General features: G+C 42.1%; 1 protein-coding gene across 4 annotated transcripts in view; it reads left to right on the top strand.

The window, feature by feature from the left end:
- The first annotated feature begins 4985 nt into the window (after positions 1–4985).
- Tcp11l1 (t-complex 11 like 1) overlaps positions 4986–22285 on the top strand; it is a 29566-nt gene continuing 12266 nt past the window's right edge. Inside the window, exons 1-6 of one of the 4 annotated variants that reach the window (XM_048360472.1) lie at positions 4986–5191; positions 8893–9074; positions 15010–15142; positions 16729–16849; positions 19864–20084; positions 21862–21998. In XM_048360472.1, coding sequence (XP_048216429.1) covers positions 8912–9074; positions 15010–15142; positions 16729–16849; positions 19864–20084; positions 21862–21998 — 775 coding nt within the window. In that variant the 5' untranslated portion in view covers positions 4986–5191; positions 8893–8911. Of the gene's footprint in view, positions 5192–5410; positions 5808–8892; positions 9075–15009; positions 15143–16728; positions 16850–19863; positions 20085–21861; positions 21999–22285 lie in introns of those variants that run through there. The other 3 variants (XM_048360473.1, XM_048360474.1, XM_048360475.1) reach the window with 3 other exon arrangements.

A 22285-nucleotide genomic window follows, 5' to 3' on the forward strand; every position in this document is an offset into this window, starting at 1 on the left:
CCAGTGCCCAGCATTTCGACATCATCTTAAACTCTTTGTGAGAGCTCTCAAACAATAGTGAATTTTTCTGTGTTCCCACCAACCAGTACCTACTGTTGTCAACTTAGAACAGTCAAACTTTATCTAACTCATTCCTTGCTCCTATCCAGCAAATTCCAGACATCCTATCAATTCCTCCAAAATTTAGTATGGCTAAAAGGGCATTAAAAACATAACTGCTATATCCTTAACATACAAGCCTATAATTCTTTAATGCTCATATTTTCTGTTGATCTCAAATGATTTTGATAGATTATGGATCCAGTTTTAATAAATTAATATGCCTTGAGGTTTTTGGGCAGTATTAGAATTTGAACTCAGAACTTCATGCTGTTCTAGCTTAACACTCTACACTTGAGTTATGCCCTTATCCCTTTTTGGCTTCAGCTATATTTTTAGACAAGGTCCTATCTTTTTGCCCAGGGTTGACCTATCTGTGACCTTACCCATGGCTAGTAACATGGCTCACCATCACATCAGACTTACTAGTTGAGATGCGGGTCTTGGTAATTTTTTGCTCAGGCTGGAATCCAACTCTGATCCTCCCAAACCTCTGCCTCTCTGAAATAGTTGGTATTACAGGTAGGTGGTAAGCCACAGCACCTGCCCAGTTAATGTGCTTTTCAAGTCTCTCAGTCTGTTGGTTCTCTTTTCTCCTTTTCTTTTTGTCTTTATTGTTGAATAAACCTGGTCATTTGTCCTTGAGTTTCCCATAGTCTGAATTTTGCTGACTACAAGTAAGTCTAGGCTGCCGCTAATCATGTTCCTTAGTGTTCTGTGCTTTTTGTACATTGTACCTTAGGAGTAAAGTAATAATTTTATTGTCTCTTAAACCAATTTAATATTTTGGAATGACTGCTGACAAGACACACTTGATAACCATACAAGCAAAATAATACAATGGAAAACACTATTATAGGCCAGGTTGGGTCGCATTTATTATCCTAACTACTCAGAAGATAGAAATCAGGAGATTCATGGCCAGCCTGGGCAAAAATCCTGGTTTCAGCAGAAAAAGCTAGGTATGGTGGTACATCTGTTACCCTAGCTATGGGGGAAGCATAAATAGAAATAAGAGGATCATAGTCCAGACTGACCTAGGCAAAAAAGACACTATCTCAAAAAAAAAAAAAAAGGTTGGGATTGTACGTCCAGTGGTGGAATGCTTCCTTAGTGAGCATAAAGGCCTGAACTCAAACCCTAATACTGCCCCCAAAATACAATATAATTTGAAATGTAGTTGTTTTTTTTCCCCATTGGTTGGAGGCTTGAACTCAGGGCGTGGGTGCTGTCCCTGAGCTCTTCAGCTTAAGGCTAGTGCTCTACCAATTTGAGCCACAGTACCACTTACAGTCTTGGGGGGTTAATTGGAGATAAAGAGTCTTATTGAGGGCTGGGAATGTGACTTAGTGGTAGAGTGCTTGCCCAGCATGCATGGAGCCCTGGGTTTGATTCCTCAGCACCATATAAATAGAAAAAGCCAGAAGTGGCCCTGTGGCTCAAAAGGTAGAGTGTTACCCTTGAGCAATAGGAAGCCAGGGACAGAGCTTAGGCCCTGAGTCCCAAGCCCCAGGACTGGAAAAAAAAAAAAAAGTGTTATGGACTTTCCTACCCAGATGCTTTGAACCATGGTCCTCAGATCTCAGCTTCCTGAATAGGATTATAGGCGTGAACCACCATTGCCTCATAACTCTTTGTATATAATAAGAGGATAAGTTTTATATTTTAACTTAGACTTTTAATGAGTTTGGGAAATGAGTGATGCACCAATACAGCAGGATATCAGTAATGTTCTTTTATTTTCTCATAAAACTGATAATGGTTTGTCTTCAAATGATAGAAGGTTGAGGACTGATACTTATGTCTATGATATCAGTTTCCCTAATAAATCAGGGCAAGTCAGATTTCCCCCATAGTTTGGTGCAGGGGTAGGCAGGTTTGTTGTTTATACAATGAGGTAAAAGAAAAGATAGTTCTTGAGTTAGGTGAGAGGAAGTTTTCTGAAATGATAGATCCACATAGTTGGCAGAGAAAATTGTGTTTGTGCTATCTGGTTTGCAATCTTTGTTTTTCCCATAATTACAGCATGATTATTTGGCAACCAAAACTAATGCCTTCAGGGAAAGGCAGAACTAACAGCTCAGTGATGTTCTAGCTTTGAAGCAACACTCTTTAACAATGCTAATTTCAGAGGGGGGTGGAATCCACTAAAACCATAGTTTACTTCAAACTTCATAAACAAGAAGAGGATGTTTAAAAACATGATCATGTTTACTTCAAGCAGTGCAAAAGTTTTAAATCACAGGCTCCAGAGCTACCTTTCAAATACCTTGCACAATCCTGAGTGACTGGCATTGTCAGTTACTGATAGTTGTGTGTCATTCATTCTCCATGCATGATGCCTTCTTGGGGCCCTATCTCCATGTGTGTATTTGGTGCTATGGTGATGTGAGCCTTGCCAAAGCTAAGCAACTCATCCAAAGACAACATCCTTATAGGCTTAATGAGACTGACTTCACACAAAAATCAGCCTGACCAGTCAAATTTTACATAGGTAAACCTAAATTATGAGAGCAAGAATTGGCAGACAAACCAACAAGAAACATAAGGGAGACAGACCCTGTGTGTTCGATGGGGTTGGCTCTAGCAGCTCATCTCCACTGCAGCTACCACTTTTCTCCTTTTATCCTCCATAGCTTGACAGTGAATTCCTGGGAGTTTAGTTTTCCAGTCCTGGACACCAAAGATCAAACTGGAACATGTGTTACTATGCTTATATTTAATGCTTTCAAAATATATCAAAAGAAAGATTGTTAGTGTCCTTACCAAGTAAACTTTGGTGCTAGAAGAACCTTCAAAGAAGCTGGGCACTCACACCTGTAATCCTAGCTACTCAGGAGGCTGAAATCTGAGAAGGGCAGTTCGAAGCTAGCATAGGCAGGAACATCCATGAGACTCTTCGATTAACCACCAGAAACTGGGAGTGGCACTCTGGCTCAAAGTGGTAGAGTGCTAGTCTTAAGCAAAAAAGCTCAGGAAGAGGGCTGGGAATATGGCCTAGTGGCAAGAGTGCTTGCCTCCTACACATGAAGTTCTCGGTTCCATTCCCCAGCACCACATATATGGAAAACGGCCAGAAGGGTCGCTGTGGCTCAGGTGGTAGAGTGCTAGCCTTGAGCAAAGAAGCCAGGGACAGTGCTCAGGCCCTGAGTCCAAGGCCCAGGACTGGCCAAAAAAAAAAAAAAAAGCTCAGGAAGAGTGCCCAGGTCCTGAGTTCAAGGCCCAGGACTGGCCAAAAAAAAAAAAGCTCAGGAAGAGTGCCCAGGTCCTGAGTTCAAACTCCATGACTCACCAAAAAAAAAAAAAAAAAAAAAAAAAGAAGGTAGCCTATGTCAAGAGGAGCATGAATGAAGTGTTTGTACCCTAGCCACATATTAGATTTATCTGAGGTGTGTGCCTGCCGCTGTCCTGGGGCTTAAACTCGCACTGTCCCTGAGCTCTCTTTGCTTAAGGCTAGCACTCTACCACTTTGAACTACAGCGCCACTTCAATTAATTGAAGTAAGTGTCACACGGACTTTCCTGCCCTGGTTGGCTTTTGAATCATGATCCTCAGATCTCAGCCTCCAGAACTGCTAGGATTACAGGCATGAGCCACCAGCGCCACGCTCTGAGAAACTTTTTAATATAATCTCTCTTCCATGGCATCATTGTAGAATTTCACATGCTGGTTTTAGAATCCCTGTTTCTCCTAATGTTGAGAAACAGGACCCAGAATTCAGCTCACTATTTTGTTCGTGAATCCTAACAGGTCCAGTTAATTAAGTATGTGAAGTGTTTTTTTTTTTTTTTTTAAGGAGAAACAATGTACTAATGGGTGGTGGATTTCATTCAGGCTTCCTCAATGCTTTAGGAATAACTCCGTGACTTAGTAGTGTTTGAGGCCTCAGCTTTGTTCTTGTTAAACAAGTTTTATAGGCTAAAGAGACTTCCTGCTTCCATTCTAAGGCATGCATCCTGAATGCTCGGCTCTAAAACATGTTCTTCCAGAGAACAGCCAAGACTCCAGGTCTTTTACTGCTTAAGATCGGACCAGATAACAAAGCATTTCCATCTGTGCGGTTAGCTTGCTGTGGCACTGCTTGCCGGCGAAGCGCCTCACGTTTCCTTGGAACCGGGACTTGCAGACCCGCTCCCCCTACTTCGGATAGAAGGAGATGGATTCCTCAATATCTCATAGGATGCATCGAGGAAAACAACAACAACAAATATATATACACATTTATATTTGTTTTGTTTTCCTCTGTAACGTAAACAGATCACGAGATGCTGGGAGCACGCCGCGCTTAGGAGCGCCCTGCAGGGCCCCGAGCGGGGCGCCCCGAAGCCCACTTCTCCCCTCCCAGGTCTCGCTCTTTGTTCAGGGTTCGTGTCGCGCGGCCACCGCACGAAGTCTGGACTCAAACCCGAACGCCGCGCCCCGGGCTCTGGCTCCCAAGGCGGTGGGCGTGGCTCTCCACAGCCAACTTGAAGGAAAGGGAATAGACCCCTCCTACCTACGATGATGATGGGACACTGGAGTTGACAAATCCTGGCAGGGGACGTTTCGGCGCGGTGGTTCCAGCGGCGCCTCTCCTTTTCCCATCACTTGCTGGACTCAGCGCCCGGTCCTTAAGACTCCCGTCGCATCTTCCACCCGCCCCGCCGAACCTTCACCTTTCCGTACAGAAACATGGCGCCTCCTTGAGTGCGACCAGTGGCTCCAGCTCCGAGCCACCGCCCACTGAGCCCTCTCCGCCGGCACCCGGCCAGCTTCCCGCATTTCCTCGCGGATATACAGTGCAGCCCAGCTCCGAGACACCGCTTACAGGGTCCCTTCACAAGCTGGCACCAGAGCCGCCGAGACTCCGTACGACAATATGGCTCCGCCCTGCGGTGGGAAAGGGCTGCTGCAGCCTCGCTTTTCCGATGCTGAGGAGCTGCCGCTCCGACCACTGCCCATTCCCGTCGGGCTGAGGGGACGGCTGGCATCGAGGCGAGAGCACAGAGCGGCGGAGGTTAAGCCGCGCGCGCCACTCCCGCCCCCGCCGCGCCGCTCGCCCCGCCTGACTCGCGGCGGGAGCGGCTTGGGGTGAACGCCGACTCCGCGGCAGGTGAGGCGAGCGGGCGCGGAGCCGGCGGAGCCCGCCCGGGAGGCGCGAGGTCGGAAACGGGGAGCATTTCGGGGCGCTTTTCGGTCGGGTTGGGGTCGGGTGAGGTCGGAAGGAGGCGAGGGCGAGGCTGGGGGAGGGGCCGGAGCCAGGGCCGGGGCCCGGGCCGGTTGAGGCCCACCCTCCAGGCGCCCACTCCCGGGCCCGCCACTCCCTCGCCGGCCCCAACTGCTGTTTACAACGGAAGCGGGGCGCCGGGAGGAGGCCTGGCCCCCTCTGCGGGAGGCTCTCCGGGTCCTGGGGGAGCGCCCACCCATGGGGGTCTTCGCAGCAGCGGCAGCGCCCTCCCACCCTGGGGCGCCTCTCCGGGCACCGAAGGGCTTGGTGATTCGGAAATGAATGAGCAATTAAATGGCTTCTGGCTGTACCCCACAGCATCTTTCACTGTAGTAAGGCGGTAGCGGTGTGCCAGACTAGGTTAACCACTGTCCCTGCTCGATCTCCCTTCCCGAGACCCCTCAGGTCACCCAGCCAGCAAAGAGGCAGAATCGGACTCCAGACCCCTTGTGCAAGTCCCCCCAATGCCTGACATGACACAGGGATTCAGCGCTAGCAATAGGTACTTAATGGACATATGTTTACAGGGTGTTTTTTGCACGTAGGGCCCATATGTGGGGAAGATGGCTGGTTCTGACTCGAGAACTTCAGATTCGAGGTGCAGGATTTTAAAAATATCCAAAGTAATACTTTTTTCACCTGGTCCCACCTACCTTCCCATCGCCATTGCCTTCTGCCCTCGGTGAATTGACTCTCTTCACCTCCTTTTTTCCTTTCCCTTCACACTTATTTATTCATTTATTTTTTATTTTTGCCGGTCCTGGGGCTTGAACTCAGGGCCTGGTCATTATTCCAGAGCCTCTTTTTGGTCAAGGCTAGCAGTCTACTACCACTTGAACCACAGCACCACTTTTGGCTTTTTCTGAGTAGTTTATTGGAAATAAGAGTCTCATGGACTTTCCTGCTCCTTCTGGCTTTGCTCTGCGATCCTTAGATCTCAGCTTCCTGAATAGTTAGGATTGCAGGCATGAATGGGTCGCCAGTACTTTGCTCATTGATTTATTTTTGTATGGTACTGGAACTTGAATTCAGGGCCTGGATGCCAACCCTCAGCTTATTTGTTCAAAGATGAGTCTCTGTCACTTAAGCCATATCTCCACTTCTGGCTTTTTGCTGGTTAATTGGAGATAAGAATTTCATGGACTTCCCATCTTGGGCAGGCTTTGAACCATTATCCTCACATCTCAGCCTCCTGAGTAGCTAGGATTACTCATTCCAGTAATCCCTGTTTCCTTCTCCATACAAAACTGGATAAGATTCTCCTTTCAAAGAGTGGCTCACTCTTTTTTTTCCTTTAATAGTACCGTAGTTTGAACTCAGGTCTTGGCAATTGCTAGGCAGACTCTCTACCAATTGAACCTTCCCTCCAGCCTTTTTTTCTTTTGTTAATTGGCAGAGTCTGCTTTTGCCCAGGCCTGCCTCAGACCTGGATTGTCCAACCAGCGCAGCCCTGAGAAACTGGAATTACAGGCAGTATGCCATTGTCCTGGCTCTTGATTCACGCCATCTTTTCTGGGAATTTTCCCAACCTCCTCCCAGAGAGTAGTTTCTGACTCTGTTATTCCTAATAGTAATTTCCTAAGTCTACCGAGGCTTAGCTTTCATTATAGATCCCTGTAAGCAGCTCTGTGTCTCTCACGGTATTTTCATCTTTGCATATCTATTTAAATAAACGTATTTTGAATTAAATTTAAGGCAGTGAGGAGTACCACATGTCTAAAAAGTGTAGATACTGGTGAGATTGGAGGAAGCACCCTGGGAGGAAATAGGACTTAAGCTGAATCCTAAAGGAGAGGCTTAGTTTACTGAGCTGAGCATGAGAGACCCAGGAGTCTTAACTTTTCTCCTCATTGTGCTGAATGAGTTACTTCATCTTTTCTGAGCTGCTTCTCAAGCTTGTGAGAGGATAAAATTAGAAGTGGTTTTGTTTGTCCTTTTGTCATAGACTATTCTGGTAATGTTATCCTTTGGATCTTGGAGTATTTTCAAACCCCAATATGATTTAGGACAGTGAGTAGATAGGTGTTGTAAGGTAAGTTGGTCTAGAAAGATGAAATACTTTAAAACAACCTTCATATTGTATAACAGATCAGAAAAGTTCAAGTCCAGAGTAACTTCATTCTACTTAATGGAGGTCTCTGAATTTAATTTTTTTTATTGTTATTATAAAGGTGATATCAGAGGGACTACAATTACATAAGTCAGGTAAAGAGTACATTTCTTTTGGGACAGTGTCACTCCTTCCCTCCCACTCTTCCAGTTTTCCCACCCACATCCCCCATCCCCAAGTTGTATAGTTCATTTTCACCATAGTGTCCAGTGACTACCATTGCTACATTTGTTCACCCTGTGTCTCTCCATTTCTGTGGAAGTCTTTGAAATTTTAAATAATTACACCAGTGAGACCTCTTTGTCTGCTGTGCCAAACCTCCCTGGAGCTACCCACATTTCTTTAGATCCTGTGATTACCTTCTAGTTGTGTGATAACAGTCGAATTAATGTTTATGATATTGTTTTGTGATCTTCAAGTTCTAACTATACAAATGTTAATTATTTTCAGTAATGCAGAAACATATCTTCTTCTCCCTTAATTAGAAACACCATAGGAATAGACCCCAGGAGGAAAAAAAAATTACCTGACAAAAATTTTCATGTGCTTAAGAGGTTTCTACTAATTGGCCCCAAAGCATCAAGAAAATTTCATCCTGTCACATACATTAGTGGTTTTGTGCAACTTCTTATTTTAAGTGTGGTCTTTTCCTACTGACTGAAGAGAATAAATATCAAAAAGCTAATAAAATATCTACTCTGCATGTCTTTTTTTGACACTTGATGTCTATATAATACCTCTGTTCTCTCCAAGTTTTTCTATCAGTTTATTGGTTCAAAAGAATTTAAGGTGAAGTTGTGGCTCAAATGAGAGAGCTGTAGCCTTGAGCACAAAAGCTGAGGGATGGCCCTCAGGCCCTGAGTTAAAGCCCCCAGACTAGCACCAAAACAGAACAAAAAGAATTGAAGATTGAACTGGAGGTGTTGGTGCACACCTGTAATCCCTGCCCTGGAGGGTTGAAGCAAGATGAGTCCAAGATGAACCTTGGACTAAATACTGAGACCCTGTTTCAAAACAATAAATTAATAAAGATTATGATTGAGACATTGCTTTTGATTAAAATAGAAGCTGGCAGTTTGTATACTATTGTCTTCTGTCTTTTAAGACCATATGTTCTTATACATGTTACTCAGGAGTGGGACAAAAATATGTGAACTATTCTTTATCTGAGGTCTATAAATTAAATTACAAATGTCATTTTACAAATATCTGTTTAGTCATTGAATTAGAATGTTGTATGGGCTGAAGGCTTGGCTCAAGTGATACAATGCCTTCCTCCTGCCAAGCCTGAGGTCCTAAGTTCAAACCCCAGTGCCACCAAATATATACTGTGCAATAGATGGATACAGTAGATGGATAAGATCTTAGTAAGTCTATTTTACAGACAAGTAAACTAAGAACAGATTAACAATTTCCCAGAGTCACCCTGCTAATTGGTGACAGGATACTTTTGGCTCACTTTTTTTTTCTTTCCTAGGACAGTGAATAAACTGAGAATGTCTGAAAACCTTGACAAATCCCATATAAATGAAGCAGGAAAATCAAAGTCAAATGATTCTGAGCAAGACTTGGAAGGTGCTCTGGAATGTTCTGATGAAGTTTTACAGAAAAAAATAAATTCGGACTCTGCTAGTCCACAAAGAGTACAAAGACCTCACTGTAAGCAAATTTGACTTTGGTTAAGCACAGTTATTGTTTTCAGTTGATATTTTAATTAGGCATCTTTGTGCACCTGTCCCTGAACTAAATTAGCACTTAAGAAAAGCTACAATTTCTCAACTGGAAACCTTGAGGGTTTTCAGTTGCATGCAAAGTTAAACTTTAGGACAACATCCAGAATGTTCTCATCTTTTCTCCAGCCTCTGGCATTCTAGTTTCTCTGCAGGGCTCTGAGAAACAGGAAGGTGGAATGCAAACAATAGCTAGAATTAAAAGAGTGAAAAGTCTGAGGCTGATTCCAGTCTGGACTCTGCTTGTGCAGGTTTAAAACGACATGAATTGTTCACGCCCTAAAGTCCCTGCCCAAGGGTTTAGTTCCCACAGGTAGGAGATTCAGTTTGTTCAGTGAGCAGGTGAAATCATTTCAGATCTCTGGCAGGGTGCAAGCCTCAGAGATGAAAGGTGGCAATTTTGGTGTCATCCCAGCAGGTGCCCCAACTCATGTCTTTTATTAAGAATAAGCTTTTTGAAGTGAGTCCAAGATTGAAAGTTTTAAGTTGGGTGTCATAGTCTAAGAATTTGTCTGTGTTGATGTTATCTCTTTAAAGTAGAGATGATCAGTAATTTTGCCTGTTTGGAAGAATTGCAAACATTTTTGGGGTTTGGGGTGTGTTCCTTTTAAAGTGATCAAAGTTTTTCCAGGTAGTTTATTAGACAACATAGTATTTTTATGGTGAATACTAGCCAACCCCATTTATTGTGGTATTACATATATATTTTTATTTATTTATTTATTTATTTATTTATTTTGGCCAGTCCTGGGGCTTGGACTCGGCCTGAGCACTGTCCCTGGCTTCTTTTTGCTCAAGGCTAGCACTCTGCCACTTGAGCCACAGCGCCACTTCTGGCCGTTTTCTGTATATGTGGTGCTGGGGAATTGAACCCAGGGCCTCATGTATACGAGGCAAGCACTAGGCCATACCCCAGCCCCAGTATTACTTATATTTGAGCTACAAGGATAAACTGGGTCCAGGAAAACATGCTATATTAACAGCATCATCTATTGTGCCGCTATCAGACTTTATCTCCAATATGTAGAGTTAGGAAGCTCCTGTTTTTCTATCTTTAAAGCAAGGGATATATACCTGTTTCTTAGGGTCATCATAAAGATTCAATGAATTCATGGAAAGTATTTAGGCTAGTGCTTGGCATATAATAAATGCTCAATAAATATCAGTGGTTATTACTGTTACTACTATTATGCCATCTGTTAATGATGTCAAGATTGATTGCTGTAATGTGAGTGTGCTGTCATTTGAATATGAAATATCCTTCATAGGCCCATGTGTTAAAACTTGGACCCAAACCTGGTGTCAGTGGCTCAGTCCTGTAATCTTAGCTATTAGGGAGGCGGAGATTGAGAAGATTGTTGTTTGAGGCCAGCCCAGTCAAAAAGTTCACAATACCCATCTCAACTAATAGCCGGGCACAGTGACACGTGTCTATCCTCACAACTAGGCAAGAGGCTGAGATGGGAAGGATCTCAGTTTCATGCTAACCTGGCCAAAAATCAAGACACTATCTCAAAAATAACCAGAGCAGAAAGAGCTAGAGGTGTGGCTCAAGCAGTAGCTGCCTGCCTAGTAAGTGAGAAGACCTGAGTTCAGACCTTGGTAGAACTGCTGGCAAAAAGCTTGTTTCCCAGCATATGACGTTTGGGGGAGTTGGGGAGGAGGTAGAACTTTCAGGCTGGGACAGTTTTTCAGATACACCCTAGAAGGTCCCTACAGATTTGGTTTAAGTATGCTTTGTCTCCTGTAGAGCTTCTGTGGGATGGTGGATGGTCATTGTGGGAGTGTTGGGAGGAGAGGTCTTTAGGAATTGATTAGGTGGTTGGGACTGAGTGTCTCTCTCTTTTTTTTTTTTTTTTTTTTTTACTTTTTGTTTAGTCATGGGGCTTGAACTCAGAGCCTGGGTGCTGTCCCTGAGCTTTTTGTGTTCAAGGCTAGTGCTCTACCACTTTGAGCCATAGTACCACTTCTGGTTTTCTGGTGGTTAATTGGAGATAAGAGTCTCATGGACTTTCCTGCCTGGGATGGCTTTGAACTGGGATCTTCAGATCTCAACCTCCTGAATATCTAGGATTACAAGCATAAGCCAGCAGCACCCAGCTTTGTTAGTCTAGTCAGTTTTCTGTTGCAACAATTACTTTAGATAAATCAACTTGGTAAGAGAAAAGATTTACTTCGGCTTATGGTTTAGAAGTTCTTGCCCATGACCCAAAAATTCCACCTGCTGTCAGGGAGTACACTATGCAGTGTGATGACTTTCATGACTACCACAATCATGAGCTACTTGAACATGTCTGTCATTGCCCATACGTTTTTTTGTGTCCCTCAGCAGGGAATCTTTTCTTGTTTGTTTGTTTGTTTTGTTTTGGTTGCCAGTCCTGGGGCATGAAGTCAGGGCCTGAGCACTGTCCCTGGCTTCTTTTTGCTTAAGGCTAGCACTCCACCACTTGAGCCACAGCGCCACTTCTGGCTTTTTTCTATATATGTGGTGCTGAGGAATCGAACCCAGGGCTTCATGTATACGAGGCGAGCACTTTACCACTAGGCCATATTCCCAGCCCCAACAGGGGATCTTTTCTTTGTACCAACAACCTTTGGTAACCACTAATCTGCTTTCTGTCATTATCATCTTGCCCTTCCTACAATTTCTTTTTTTTTCTTTTTTTTTTTTTTTTTTGTCTTTTCTGTTTTGGTACTGGGGATCGAACCCAGGATGTTGCACTTGCTAGGCAACTTCTTTGCCACTGAGCTACATCCCAGCCCCTACAATTTCATATATGGGGAATCCTAGTGAATATAGTCTTTTGTATCTCACTTTTTCATGTGGGATAATGCTTTTGAAATTCATCTGTGTATTTGCATATATCAATAGGCCATTCCTTTTTATTGCTGAATAGTATTCAGTTGTGTAGTTAAATTCACTTTTTTTGTCCTTTCTGAAGGTGATAGACATTTAGGATAATTTCAGGTTTTCACTGTTATGAGTAAAGCACCTATTAGCATTTGAGTCCAAGGCTTTGCATAGCCATATATTTTCTATCTTACTGGGTAAAGACCTAGCGGTAAGGTTTATGGGTCATACAGTTAGTGCATCTTTTACTTTATGATAAGCTCCAAGCTGATTTTCAAAATGACTGCATCAGTTTACATTTTACATATTCCTTGATGATTGTAGTTTTATAGTAAAATTTAAAACCATTTAGTATAAGCTCTCCAACTTTATTCTCTTCAAAATGGATTTTTTTTCTTGTTCTGTTACATTTCCATATGAATTTTAAAATCAATTTGGTGATTTCCACAGAAATTTTGAGTTTTGGGGGCTGGGGATATGGCCTAGTGGCGAGAGAGCTTGCCTTGTATACATGAGGCCCTGGGTTCGATTCCCCAGCACCACATATACAGAAAACGGCCAGAAGTGGCGCTGTGGCTCAAGTGGCAGAGTGCTAGCCTCGAGCAAAAAGGAAGCCAGGGACAGTGCTCAGGCCCTGAGTCCAAGGCCCAGGACTGGCCAAAAAAAAAAAGAAATTTTGAGTTTTGGAGTTTGGATTAGGATGTATTTAATCAATAGATTTTGGGAAAAATTGACATCTTCATAATACACTATTAAAATTATATATCTGAGAATTAAAATGATATACTAAACTGGGTGCCAGTGGTTCACACTCATAATCCTAGTTGCTCAGGAGGTTGAGATCTGAGGATTGTGAAGCCAGTCTAGGCAGGAAAGTCTTATCTCCAATAAACTACTCAGAAAAAAAAACAGAAGTGGTGCTGTGGCTCAGTGATAGAGCACTAGCCTTGAACATAAAAACTCAGAGACAGCACCCATTCCCTGAGTTCAAGCCCTAGGACGAGCACAGCATGTGTGTGTGCCTGTGTGCATGCACATGCACACACACACACACATACAAGATATATCTGGATTTTGATGTTTGGTATTTATCATACTCTACTAATATACATGAAGACAATAACTATTTTTAGGCAATACTGGAGTTTGAACTCAAAATACTCCACTTGCTAGGAAAGTGCTCTCCCACTTGAACCACACTTCTAGCCTTTTGTGCTTTAGTGATTTTTCAGATAGTGTCTTGCTTTTTTGTCCAGGCTGACCTTGGCCTGCAGTCTTTCTTTTTTTTTTTTTTTTTTTTTTTTTGCCAGTCCTGGGCCTTAGAGTCAGGGCCTGAGCACTGTCCCTGGCTTCTTTTTGCTCAAGGCTAGCACTCTGCCACTTGAGTCACAGCGCCACTTCTGGCCATTTTCTGTATATGTGGTGCTGGGGAATCGAACCCAGGGCTTCAAGTATACAAGGCAAGCACTCTTGCCACTAGGCCATATCCCCAGCCCCGGCCTGCAGTCTTTCTATCCATGGCTTCCAATAACTTATGTTTACTGACAGTCACCACACGCAGTCTTTGTTTTTGTATTTTTATTAATAATTTCTGGAAATGCTGAAACACTTTGTGAGGAAGAATTTTGAGCATTTTCCCAACTTCCCTTTTTACAAAGATTTTCACCAGACAGATATACAAGTTCTTAGATTTGGTTCCTTTTTGGAGGGAAGAAGGGCAAAAGAAAAGAGAAAGCAAGTTATTTTTCATTAATTAGATGACTGTGTAATTGCTAAATCCTTGGCAAGCCATTACTAGCTTCTCTGATTCATTTGAAGTCCACATCTCATCATTATGTAAAATCACTGTGTTATCTGCCAGGGCTGGCACTTCTCCAGCTGTGGTTTCTAAGATCACAGGAGGCTCATTAGAAACGAAAATAAAGTAAAAAGGGCTAGAGGCATAGCTCAAGTGGTAGACCACCTGCCAGTCAAGCACAAGGTCCTGAGTTCAAACTTCAGTACTACTAAAACAGTAAAACTTTTTTAAAAAGGAGCATGAAAACACTATAGCTAGTTAAATTTGGGGAGATTCATTTATGACACAGTGTTAATGGGAGAAGCAAACTGATGATGGAAGCAGAAGAAAATGGTAAGTCTAGTGTCAGCTTTTTCTCTTAGAAGAAAAAGGGTTAGAAGGGTTAGAACAGGAGGCAGGGTTAAAAAGGGAAGCAAAGGGGTTAGAACAGATGCTCAGCTTACTAGGAAAATGAAAACTTGTAACTTAAGTTTACTGCTATGACTTTTCCATTGACCTTGTTTAGTGAAAAACCAGATGTTTTGAATATTGTGAGTGATCTCTACTTACAGAATCCTACGTGCAATAAATAAAAGGAAAATAGAATAGCCAAAGTTATCTTGCTATTTGAGAATAAAAAGGATGACCTTTTACTCGAGTCACCACCTTTGTATTTATTTATTCATTCATTCATTTATTTTCTCTTGCCTGTCCTGTGGCTTTTACTCAGGACCTGAGTGCTGTCCATGGGCTTTTGTGCTCAGTGCTAGCACTCTCCCACTTGAGCCACAACAACTCTGCTTCCTACCTATTGGCAGTTAAGTGGAGAAGACTCTCATGGACTTTTCTTCCCTGGCTAGCTTCAAACCTAGCTCCTTCAGTCTCAGCCTCCTGAGTAGCCAGGCTTACAGGCATAAGCCACCAGAACCTGGACTATTATACATTTTTTTATGCCCTTACTGGGACTTGAACTCAGGGTCTCACACTGTTATTTGGCTTTCTCATTCAAGGCTGGCACTCTACCACTTGAGCTACAGATTAATTTCCAGCTTTTTGGTGGTGATTTGCAATAAGAGTCTCAGACTTTTCTGCATAGGCTGACTTCTAATCTTGAACCTTAGATCTCAGCCTACTAAGTAGCGAGGATTATGGGAATGCACCACAGGCACCCAGCAGGCTTTTTCAACAAATTCTAGGCAGAGAAGTTTTAAGTCCCTTTCCTGGGTTTTGTTGCAGCCAGTCCTCCTCAGTTTGTGACAGTAGAAGAACTTCTAGAGACAGCAAAAGGAGTCACCAACATGGCTCTAGCTCACGAAATTGTAGTCAATGGAGACTTTCAGCTTAAACCAGTGGAATTACCAGAAAACAGGTAAGATGGCCACTGCTTTACCTTGTTAGCTTGAAAACTATCATTGCCCAGTTCTGGGAATGCTTCCTTCTGGTCATGCCAACATAGTAAAGTACATTTCCCTATTGTACACTAGTGCTAAAAAAAAATATTCCTAGATTAGGAGTTAAGAGTTTGATACTTCAGTATGCAAATAAAAAAGTGAAAGTCAGAAATAACTTCCCTATTTGCTTCTCCCGTTACAGTGGGACATAGCTACCTCATTGCTTGTTTTCAGTGCACTGTTTCTTTGTACTGCATTTGTTGGCAAGCTTGCATTCTTTCCAGACTTCAAACTCTATGAAGACAAGCATTATGGGGGAGGTTTTCCAGATCCCTAGCACCTGGGAACCAGCAGTTTTTAATTAAATAGAAAACTCTTGGTCGTGTAATAAATCTTTTAAGAATGTATTGTTGTTTGAAAGAAGAGACACTGTTATAATTATAAAAATGCCATTTTAAGAGAGATTCTTATTTCAAGGGAAGGATGTTAAAATGTGAGGAGAGTTTGCTTTAGAATCAAGGAGATCTGGAAGTGGATGCCCTTTACCAGTTCCCTGATGTCAGGACTCTGGTTGGTATGTGTGCCCCTTTCTTGGTCTGTTCCTCATGGCTGCAGGACAGCTGTTGCAGTGTCTAAGCACTCCATAATACACCAGCTTTCCAGACAAGCTGGGGAGAAGCCTGGGAGCGCTTCCTTTTCTGAGAAGAAACATCTATCTTTGGATTCATGATATTTTGTTCATTAGATTTGGTCATATTCTACCCCAGCTTGAAGTGAGTCTGGAAATGCTCAATCTGGCAAATGGGAATGGATCTGCTTTGATGACCAGACATCAGCTCTTAGGATCAGACATTATTCATTTTCATACACAGTCTATGCTGCCCGGTAAAACACTGGCATTCTGCTAACAGAAGAAATGGCTGCTGCATTGGTCTCCTGTCTCCAACAGGAGGTTTCTAAATAAGTCTGTCAAGATACCTCTCATATACCTACAAATATAGTATTTATTCATGTCAATAATGAAGAATTGGTGGCTAGGTATAGCTCAATGGTAGTGTATATTAGCATGCATGTGGCCCTGGGTTTGATCCTTACTTAGCACCATAAAAAAAAAAAAAGAGGAGGAGGAAAGAAATGGTATAAATGAGTTATACAGGTTGGTGGCAAGATAAGCAATATTCCTGGGAATAGGATGTTTTTAGAAACCAGAGTTCTTCTAACTGCTAACATGTTGAATTGTTATGTTAAACTATTTAATTAAATGTTAGAAAGTTGCTGGTATAATCTAAAAATTAATGACCTAAGTTTTCATAGTTGTTTCATCATTTTTAACACTGTTCTGTGATATTAATTAGACTGTTAGCTATTAAATTGGTTGAAAATTATTCCTGCTAATCATTAACTGAAAGTTAAAGTATGTTATCTGTTTGAGTCTGTCTGGGAAATCTTTCTTGGTTACTTTTATTTTGAAGATTTGTTACCACCAGCCTATAGATGGTGATTTTGAAAATGATTTGAAGCTCTAATATTTAAGTTTTTATCTTTTTTCCCGCACTGTCTCCAGCTTGCAGAAGAGAGTAAAAGAGATTGTACATAAAGCTTTTTGGGATTGCCTGAGTGCCCAGCTAAGTGAAGAACCCCCAACATATGACCACGCCATCAAACTTGTAGGAGAAATCAAAGAGGTGAGAAAAAGATGGCAAAGGGCTGCTGAAGGAATTTGTGTTTTTTTATGTTGCTGTTATTGTTTTTTTGCTTTTTGTGTTTTTTCTTTGCCAATCCTGGGGCTTGAACTCAGGGCCTGAACACTGTCTGTGGCTTCATTTTGCTCAAGGCTGGCACTCTACCTCTTGAGCCACAGCGCCACTTCTGGCTTTTTCTATGTATGTGGTGCTGAGGAATCGAACCCAGAGCTTCATGGATACGAGGTGAGCACTTTACCACTAGGCCATATTCCTAGCCACCCCCCTTTTTTGTGCTGGTCCTGGGTCTTGAACTCTGGGGCTGTGCACTGTCCCCGAGCTGCTTTTGTTCAAGGCATATGCTCTACCACATGAGCCACAGAGCCACTTCTGGCTTTTTTGAGTAGTTTTATTGGAGATAAGAATCTCTGGAGCTTCCTGCACAGGCTGGCTGTCATAGATCTCAGCATCCTTAAGTAGCTAGAATTACAGGTGTGAGCCACTGTTAACTGGCAATTTTTTTTTCTGGTCCCGGGGTTTGAACTCAGGGCCTGGGCACTGTCCTTGAGCCTCTTAGTGCTCAAAGCTAGTGCTTTACTACTTGTGCCATGGCACCACTTCCGATGCTGAAGACACTTGTTCTACCTGCACGCTATCCAGATGACTTGGAAGAAATTGATGGTCACAAACATGATTTATTTCCAGAAATGTGAACTGAGTATTTTGAACTTAGTGCTTTTTTTTCTTTTTTAAATTTCAAGCAAGCCATAGTAACCTGAAGGCATTACTTTCTTTCTTTTGTTGCGGATCCTGGGGCTGGAACTCAGGGCCTGGGTCCATCCCTTGGCTTCCTTTGCTCAAGGCTAGCATACTACCACTTGAGCCACTTCCCACTTTTTTTTTCCCCAGGAACTAGAGTCCTTCCAGCTGGAGATAAAAGGTTCATGAATTTTTAACTGTCATCCTCAGATCTCAGCCTCCTGAGCATTAGTCTTTTAAAATGAAAGGGAAAAGTTCATGTTTTTATTAACCATTATTTCAAAATAATGGAAGTTAGAAAATATAGATTATTCATGCATTTTAATAAGTATGGATACATTCAATTATTTTGGCCAAAAAGTGCCAGGTCCTGGTTACTTATCTCTATAATCCTAACTACTCAAGAGGCTTAGACTGAAATGAAGCGAGCCTGGCCAGACAAATATGAGAGACTCTTATCTCTAGCTCATCAGCTTAGAAGCTGGCCTAGAGATGTGGCTTACATGGTAGAATGCTAGCTGTGGACAAAAAAGCAGAGTGAGGGCACAAAATCCCCCCCCCCCCCCCCACACTAATTCAGTCTTTGGAACAGAAGGCTGTAGGGGAAAAGACGTGTTTGCAATGCTCTTAGTAGTAATATTAAAGAAGAATTAATCTTTGGAAATTGAAATCATTGGCTCATGTGGTTTTTTGCTCCATTGTCTTTTCTTATATCCATGAGACTGTTATTTTTTTTTATTACTTATTTATTGTCAAAGTGATGTACTGAGGGGTTACAGTTACATATGTTAGGCCATAGGTACATTTCTTGTACTGTTTGTTACCTCCTCCCTCATTCCCCCTCTCTCCTCCCCACTTCCCTCTCCCCCTGTGAGTTGTTCAGTTGGTTTACACGAAGTGGTTTTGCAAGTATTGCTTATGGAGTAATTTGTCTTTTTATCCTTTCTCTCTCAATTTTGATATTCCCTTTCACTTCCCTAGTTCTAATACCAGTATATACAGTATCCAGTGTACTCAGATAAGATACAGTGATAGGTCGGGTACAACCACAGGAAGGGGATACAAGAGGATCATCAACAAAATAAGCTACAGTTTCATATGGCATATTGAAAGTAATTACAATAGTGATATAACACTCGTTTCCATAACATGGAGTTCATTTCACTTAGCATCATCTTATGCGTTCATAAGAGCATAGCTGCTGTGCTCTTGTGATCCTCTGCTGTGACTAGCCTAAACCTGTGCTAATTATTCCCTATGAGGGAAACCATAGAGTCCATTTTTCTTTGGGTCTGGCGCACTTCACTTAGTATAATTTTTTCCAAGTTCTTCCATTTCCTTAAGAATGGGGCAATGTCATTCTTTCTGATAGAGGCATAAAATTCCATTGTGTATATGTACCACATTTCCTGATCCATTCACTACTGAGGGGCATCTGGGTTGGTTCCATATTTTAGCTATGACAGATTGTGCTGCGATGAACATTGTTGTGCTGGTGGCTTTAGTGTGTTCTTGTTTGTGGTCTTTTGGGTAGATGCCCGAAAGTGGGGCTGCTGGGTCATAGGGGAGCTCTATGTTTAGCCTTCTGAGGAATCTCCATACCACTTTCCAGAGTGGCTGAACCAGTTTACATTCCCACCAACAATGAAGTAGGGTTCCCTTTTGGCCATATCCCCTCAAACATTTGTTATTGTTAGTTTTCTTGATAAAGGATATTCTTACTGGGGTGAGGTAGAATCTCAGTGTTGTTTTGATTTGCATTTCTTTTATGGCCAGTGATGTAGAGCACTTTTCTTTTCTTTTTCTTTTTCTTTTGGCCTGTCATGGGGCTTAGACTCAGGGTCTGAGCACTGTCCCTGACTTCTTTTTGCTCAAGGCTAGCACTCTGCCACTTGAGCCACAGCGCCACTTCTGGCCTTTTGTACATATGTGGTGCTGAGGAATTGAACCCAGGGCTTCATGTATATGAGGCAAGCAATCTTGCCACTAGGCCATATCCCCAGCTCCCAGTAGAGCACTTTTTCATATGTCTCTTGGCTATTTTCATTTCCCATGAGATTGTTATTTAGAGCTTCAGTAGCTATTCTAAGTGACTTGTACACATAGTTTTTAGTTCCTGTAGATTTATTTAATAAGAGATTAAAATATGTGTTGGTAAACCTTTATCTAGATAGTTAGACATTGCTTTTATAATTTAAAAAAAAACAAGAGACCAGACTAAGAAACTTTGGATTGAATTTAGCTGTGCTCTCTCATAGACGCTCTTATCTTTCTTGCTGCCTGGTCACACTCGATTAAGAAACCAGATAACCGAAGTCTTGGATCTGGATCTGATAAAGCAAGAAGCAGAAAATGGAGCCCTAGACATTTCCAAACTGGCAGAATTCATTATTGGCATGATGGGGACACTGTGTGCACCCGCTCGAGATGAGGAAGTTAACAAACTAAAGGACATTAAGGAAATAGTGCCCCTTTTCAGGTATGGAAACATATCGGTTACTGTGCAGCCAAATACAAAACCTGTTTTCAGATTTCAACTTCCTGAAGTGGAGAGACTCATGTGTTCAAAACATATCTAAAGCAAACATGACCTAAAATACCGAAAAGTAGAAAAAAGGAAGAAATTTACCCACAATCACTGGCTTCATTTTGATATAGATGCCGGATTTTATATTTTATACATCATTGTCTTAACATTTCATTTGAAAAATGCCAAACTTATAGGAAAGTTGCAGGAAGAGTACAATCAGCATTCATATATCGTTCACATAGATCAAAAGTGTTCATGTCACATTGCTTTATCTTTATGTGTTTGTATGTGAGTGTGTATAAGTGTGCCTCTTCCCACTTTCTGAGGGTTAGTGGAAGACATTGTAACACTTTACACTTAATATTTCAACAACTTTCCCAAAAATATGGTCATTTAAATACATTTAAACTGTTGCCAAAAAATTAAAGAAACTTAACATTAAAAATATTTCTAGGGGCTGGGAATATGGCCTAGTGGGTAGAGTGCTTGCCTTGTATACATGAAGCCCTGGGTTTGATTCCTCAGCACCCCATATATAGGAAAAGCCAGAAGTGGTGCTGTGGCTCAAGTGGTAGAGCGCTAGCCTTAAGCAAAAGAAGCCAGGGACAGTGCTCAAAAAGAAGCCAGGGACAGTGCTCAGGCCCTGAGTTCAAGCCCCAGGATTGGCTAAAAGAATATATATATATATATATATATATTTTTTTTTTTTTTCTATTGGCAGGGATTATGGCCTAGAGTTAGAATGTTTTGCCCTGTATACATGAGGCCCTGGGTTCAATTCCTTAGCACCGCATATATAGAAAAAGCAAGCTGTGCTGTGCCTCAAGTGGTAGAGTGCTGGCCTTGAGCAAAAAGAAGCCAGGGACAGTGTCAAGCCATGAGTTCAAGCCCCAGGACTGGCAAAAAAAAAATCTATTAACAGTCTTTTTCATCTTTTGGATATGAAAAAATGTTTTTGGATATGGTGAGAATCAAGCCAAGGGCTTTGTACATGCTAAGCAAGTGCTCCACCACTGAACTGTATCTCTAGTCCAATATTTAATTTTAAATATATATATAATTATGATCAGATTTCATTGATTCTTAAGCTTATATGGACAAAGATGTGACATAATGCTGCCTGAGAAATTAATATTTAGGTTGCTGCTTAATTTTCCTGCAAATTAAATGTTTTTCGGATGCCTGTAATCCTAGCTTGCCTCTCAGGAGGCTGAGATCTGAAGATTGAGGTTCAAAGCCAGCCCAAGCAGGAAAGTCCGCAAGACTTGTACCTCTAATAAACTACTCAGACAAAGCTGGAAGTGATGCTGTGGTTTAAATGGTAGAGCACTAGTCTTGAGAAAAAGAATCTCAGGGATAGTGCCCAGGGCCTGAGTTCAAGCCTCTGTACTAGCACCAAAAAAAAAAAAAAAAAAGTTTCATGAAGCTACAGGCTGGTGGCTCACACTTATAATCCTACCTTTTTCACTCAAGGCTAGTGCTCTCCACTTTGGTCACAGTGCCCCTTCCAGCTTTTTGGTAGTTAACTTGCATAAGGTAATTGGGGATAAGAGTCTCAAGATTTTCCTCCAGACTGGCTTCTAATCTCAGTCCTCAGATCTCAGCCTTCTGAGTAGCTAGAATTATAGATGAAAGCCACCGGTGCCTGGCTAAACATTTTGTTCTTAATCTGCTTTTCTCATGATTATTTCTAAAGTGCCTGGCTATAAATCCTTGTTTCCTTCAGGGCAATTTTTTCTGTGTTGGACCTAATGAAAATGGACATGGCCAACTTTGCTATCACTAGCATTCGGCCCCACCTCATGCAGCAGTCGGTTGAATACGAGAGGAAGAAGTTTCAGGAGCTTTTGGAGAAGCAGCCAAGTATGTGTCATGCTTTGTGGTTCCTTTTCATTGTTGCTTTGGTAGAAAAAAAAATTCACTTTAGTTGCTGTGGCTTATTGAATAACAATATTGTTTTGAAAACAAAACTAAAATTATGTGTAAGACAATCTAATTTGAAGAAGGAAAAAGATACACTATTAGGATTACATCTAGAATTGTTCAGGATTAAAAAGAAAACAAGGGGGGGAGGTGGGAGAAAAATGAGGGAGGAGGTAACAAGTTGGATAAGAAATGTACTCACTGCCCTACATATGAAACTGTAACCC

Source organism: Perognathus longimembris, chromosome 13 (assembly GCF_023159225.1).
Source record: "Perognathus longimembris pacificus isolate PPM17 chromosome 13, ASM2315922v1, whole genome shotgun sequence".
In the NCBI taxonomy this organism is placed as follows: domain Eukaryota; kingdom Metazoa; phylum Chordata; class Mammalia; order Rodentia; family Heteromyidae; genus Perognathus; species Perognathus longimembris.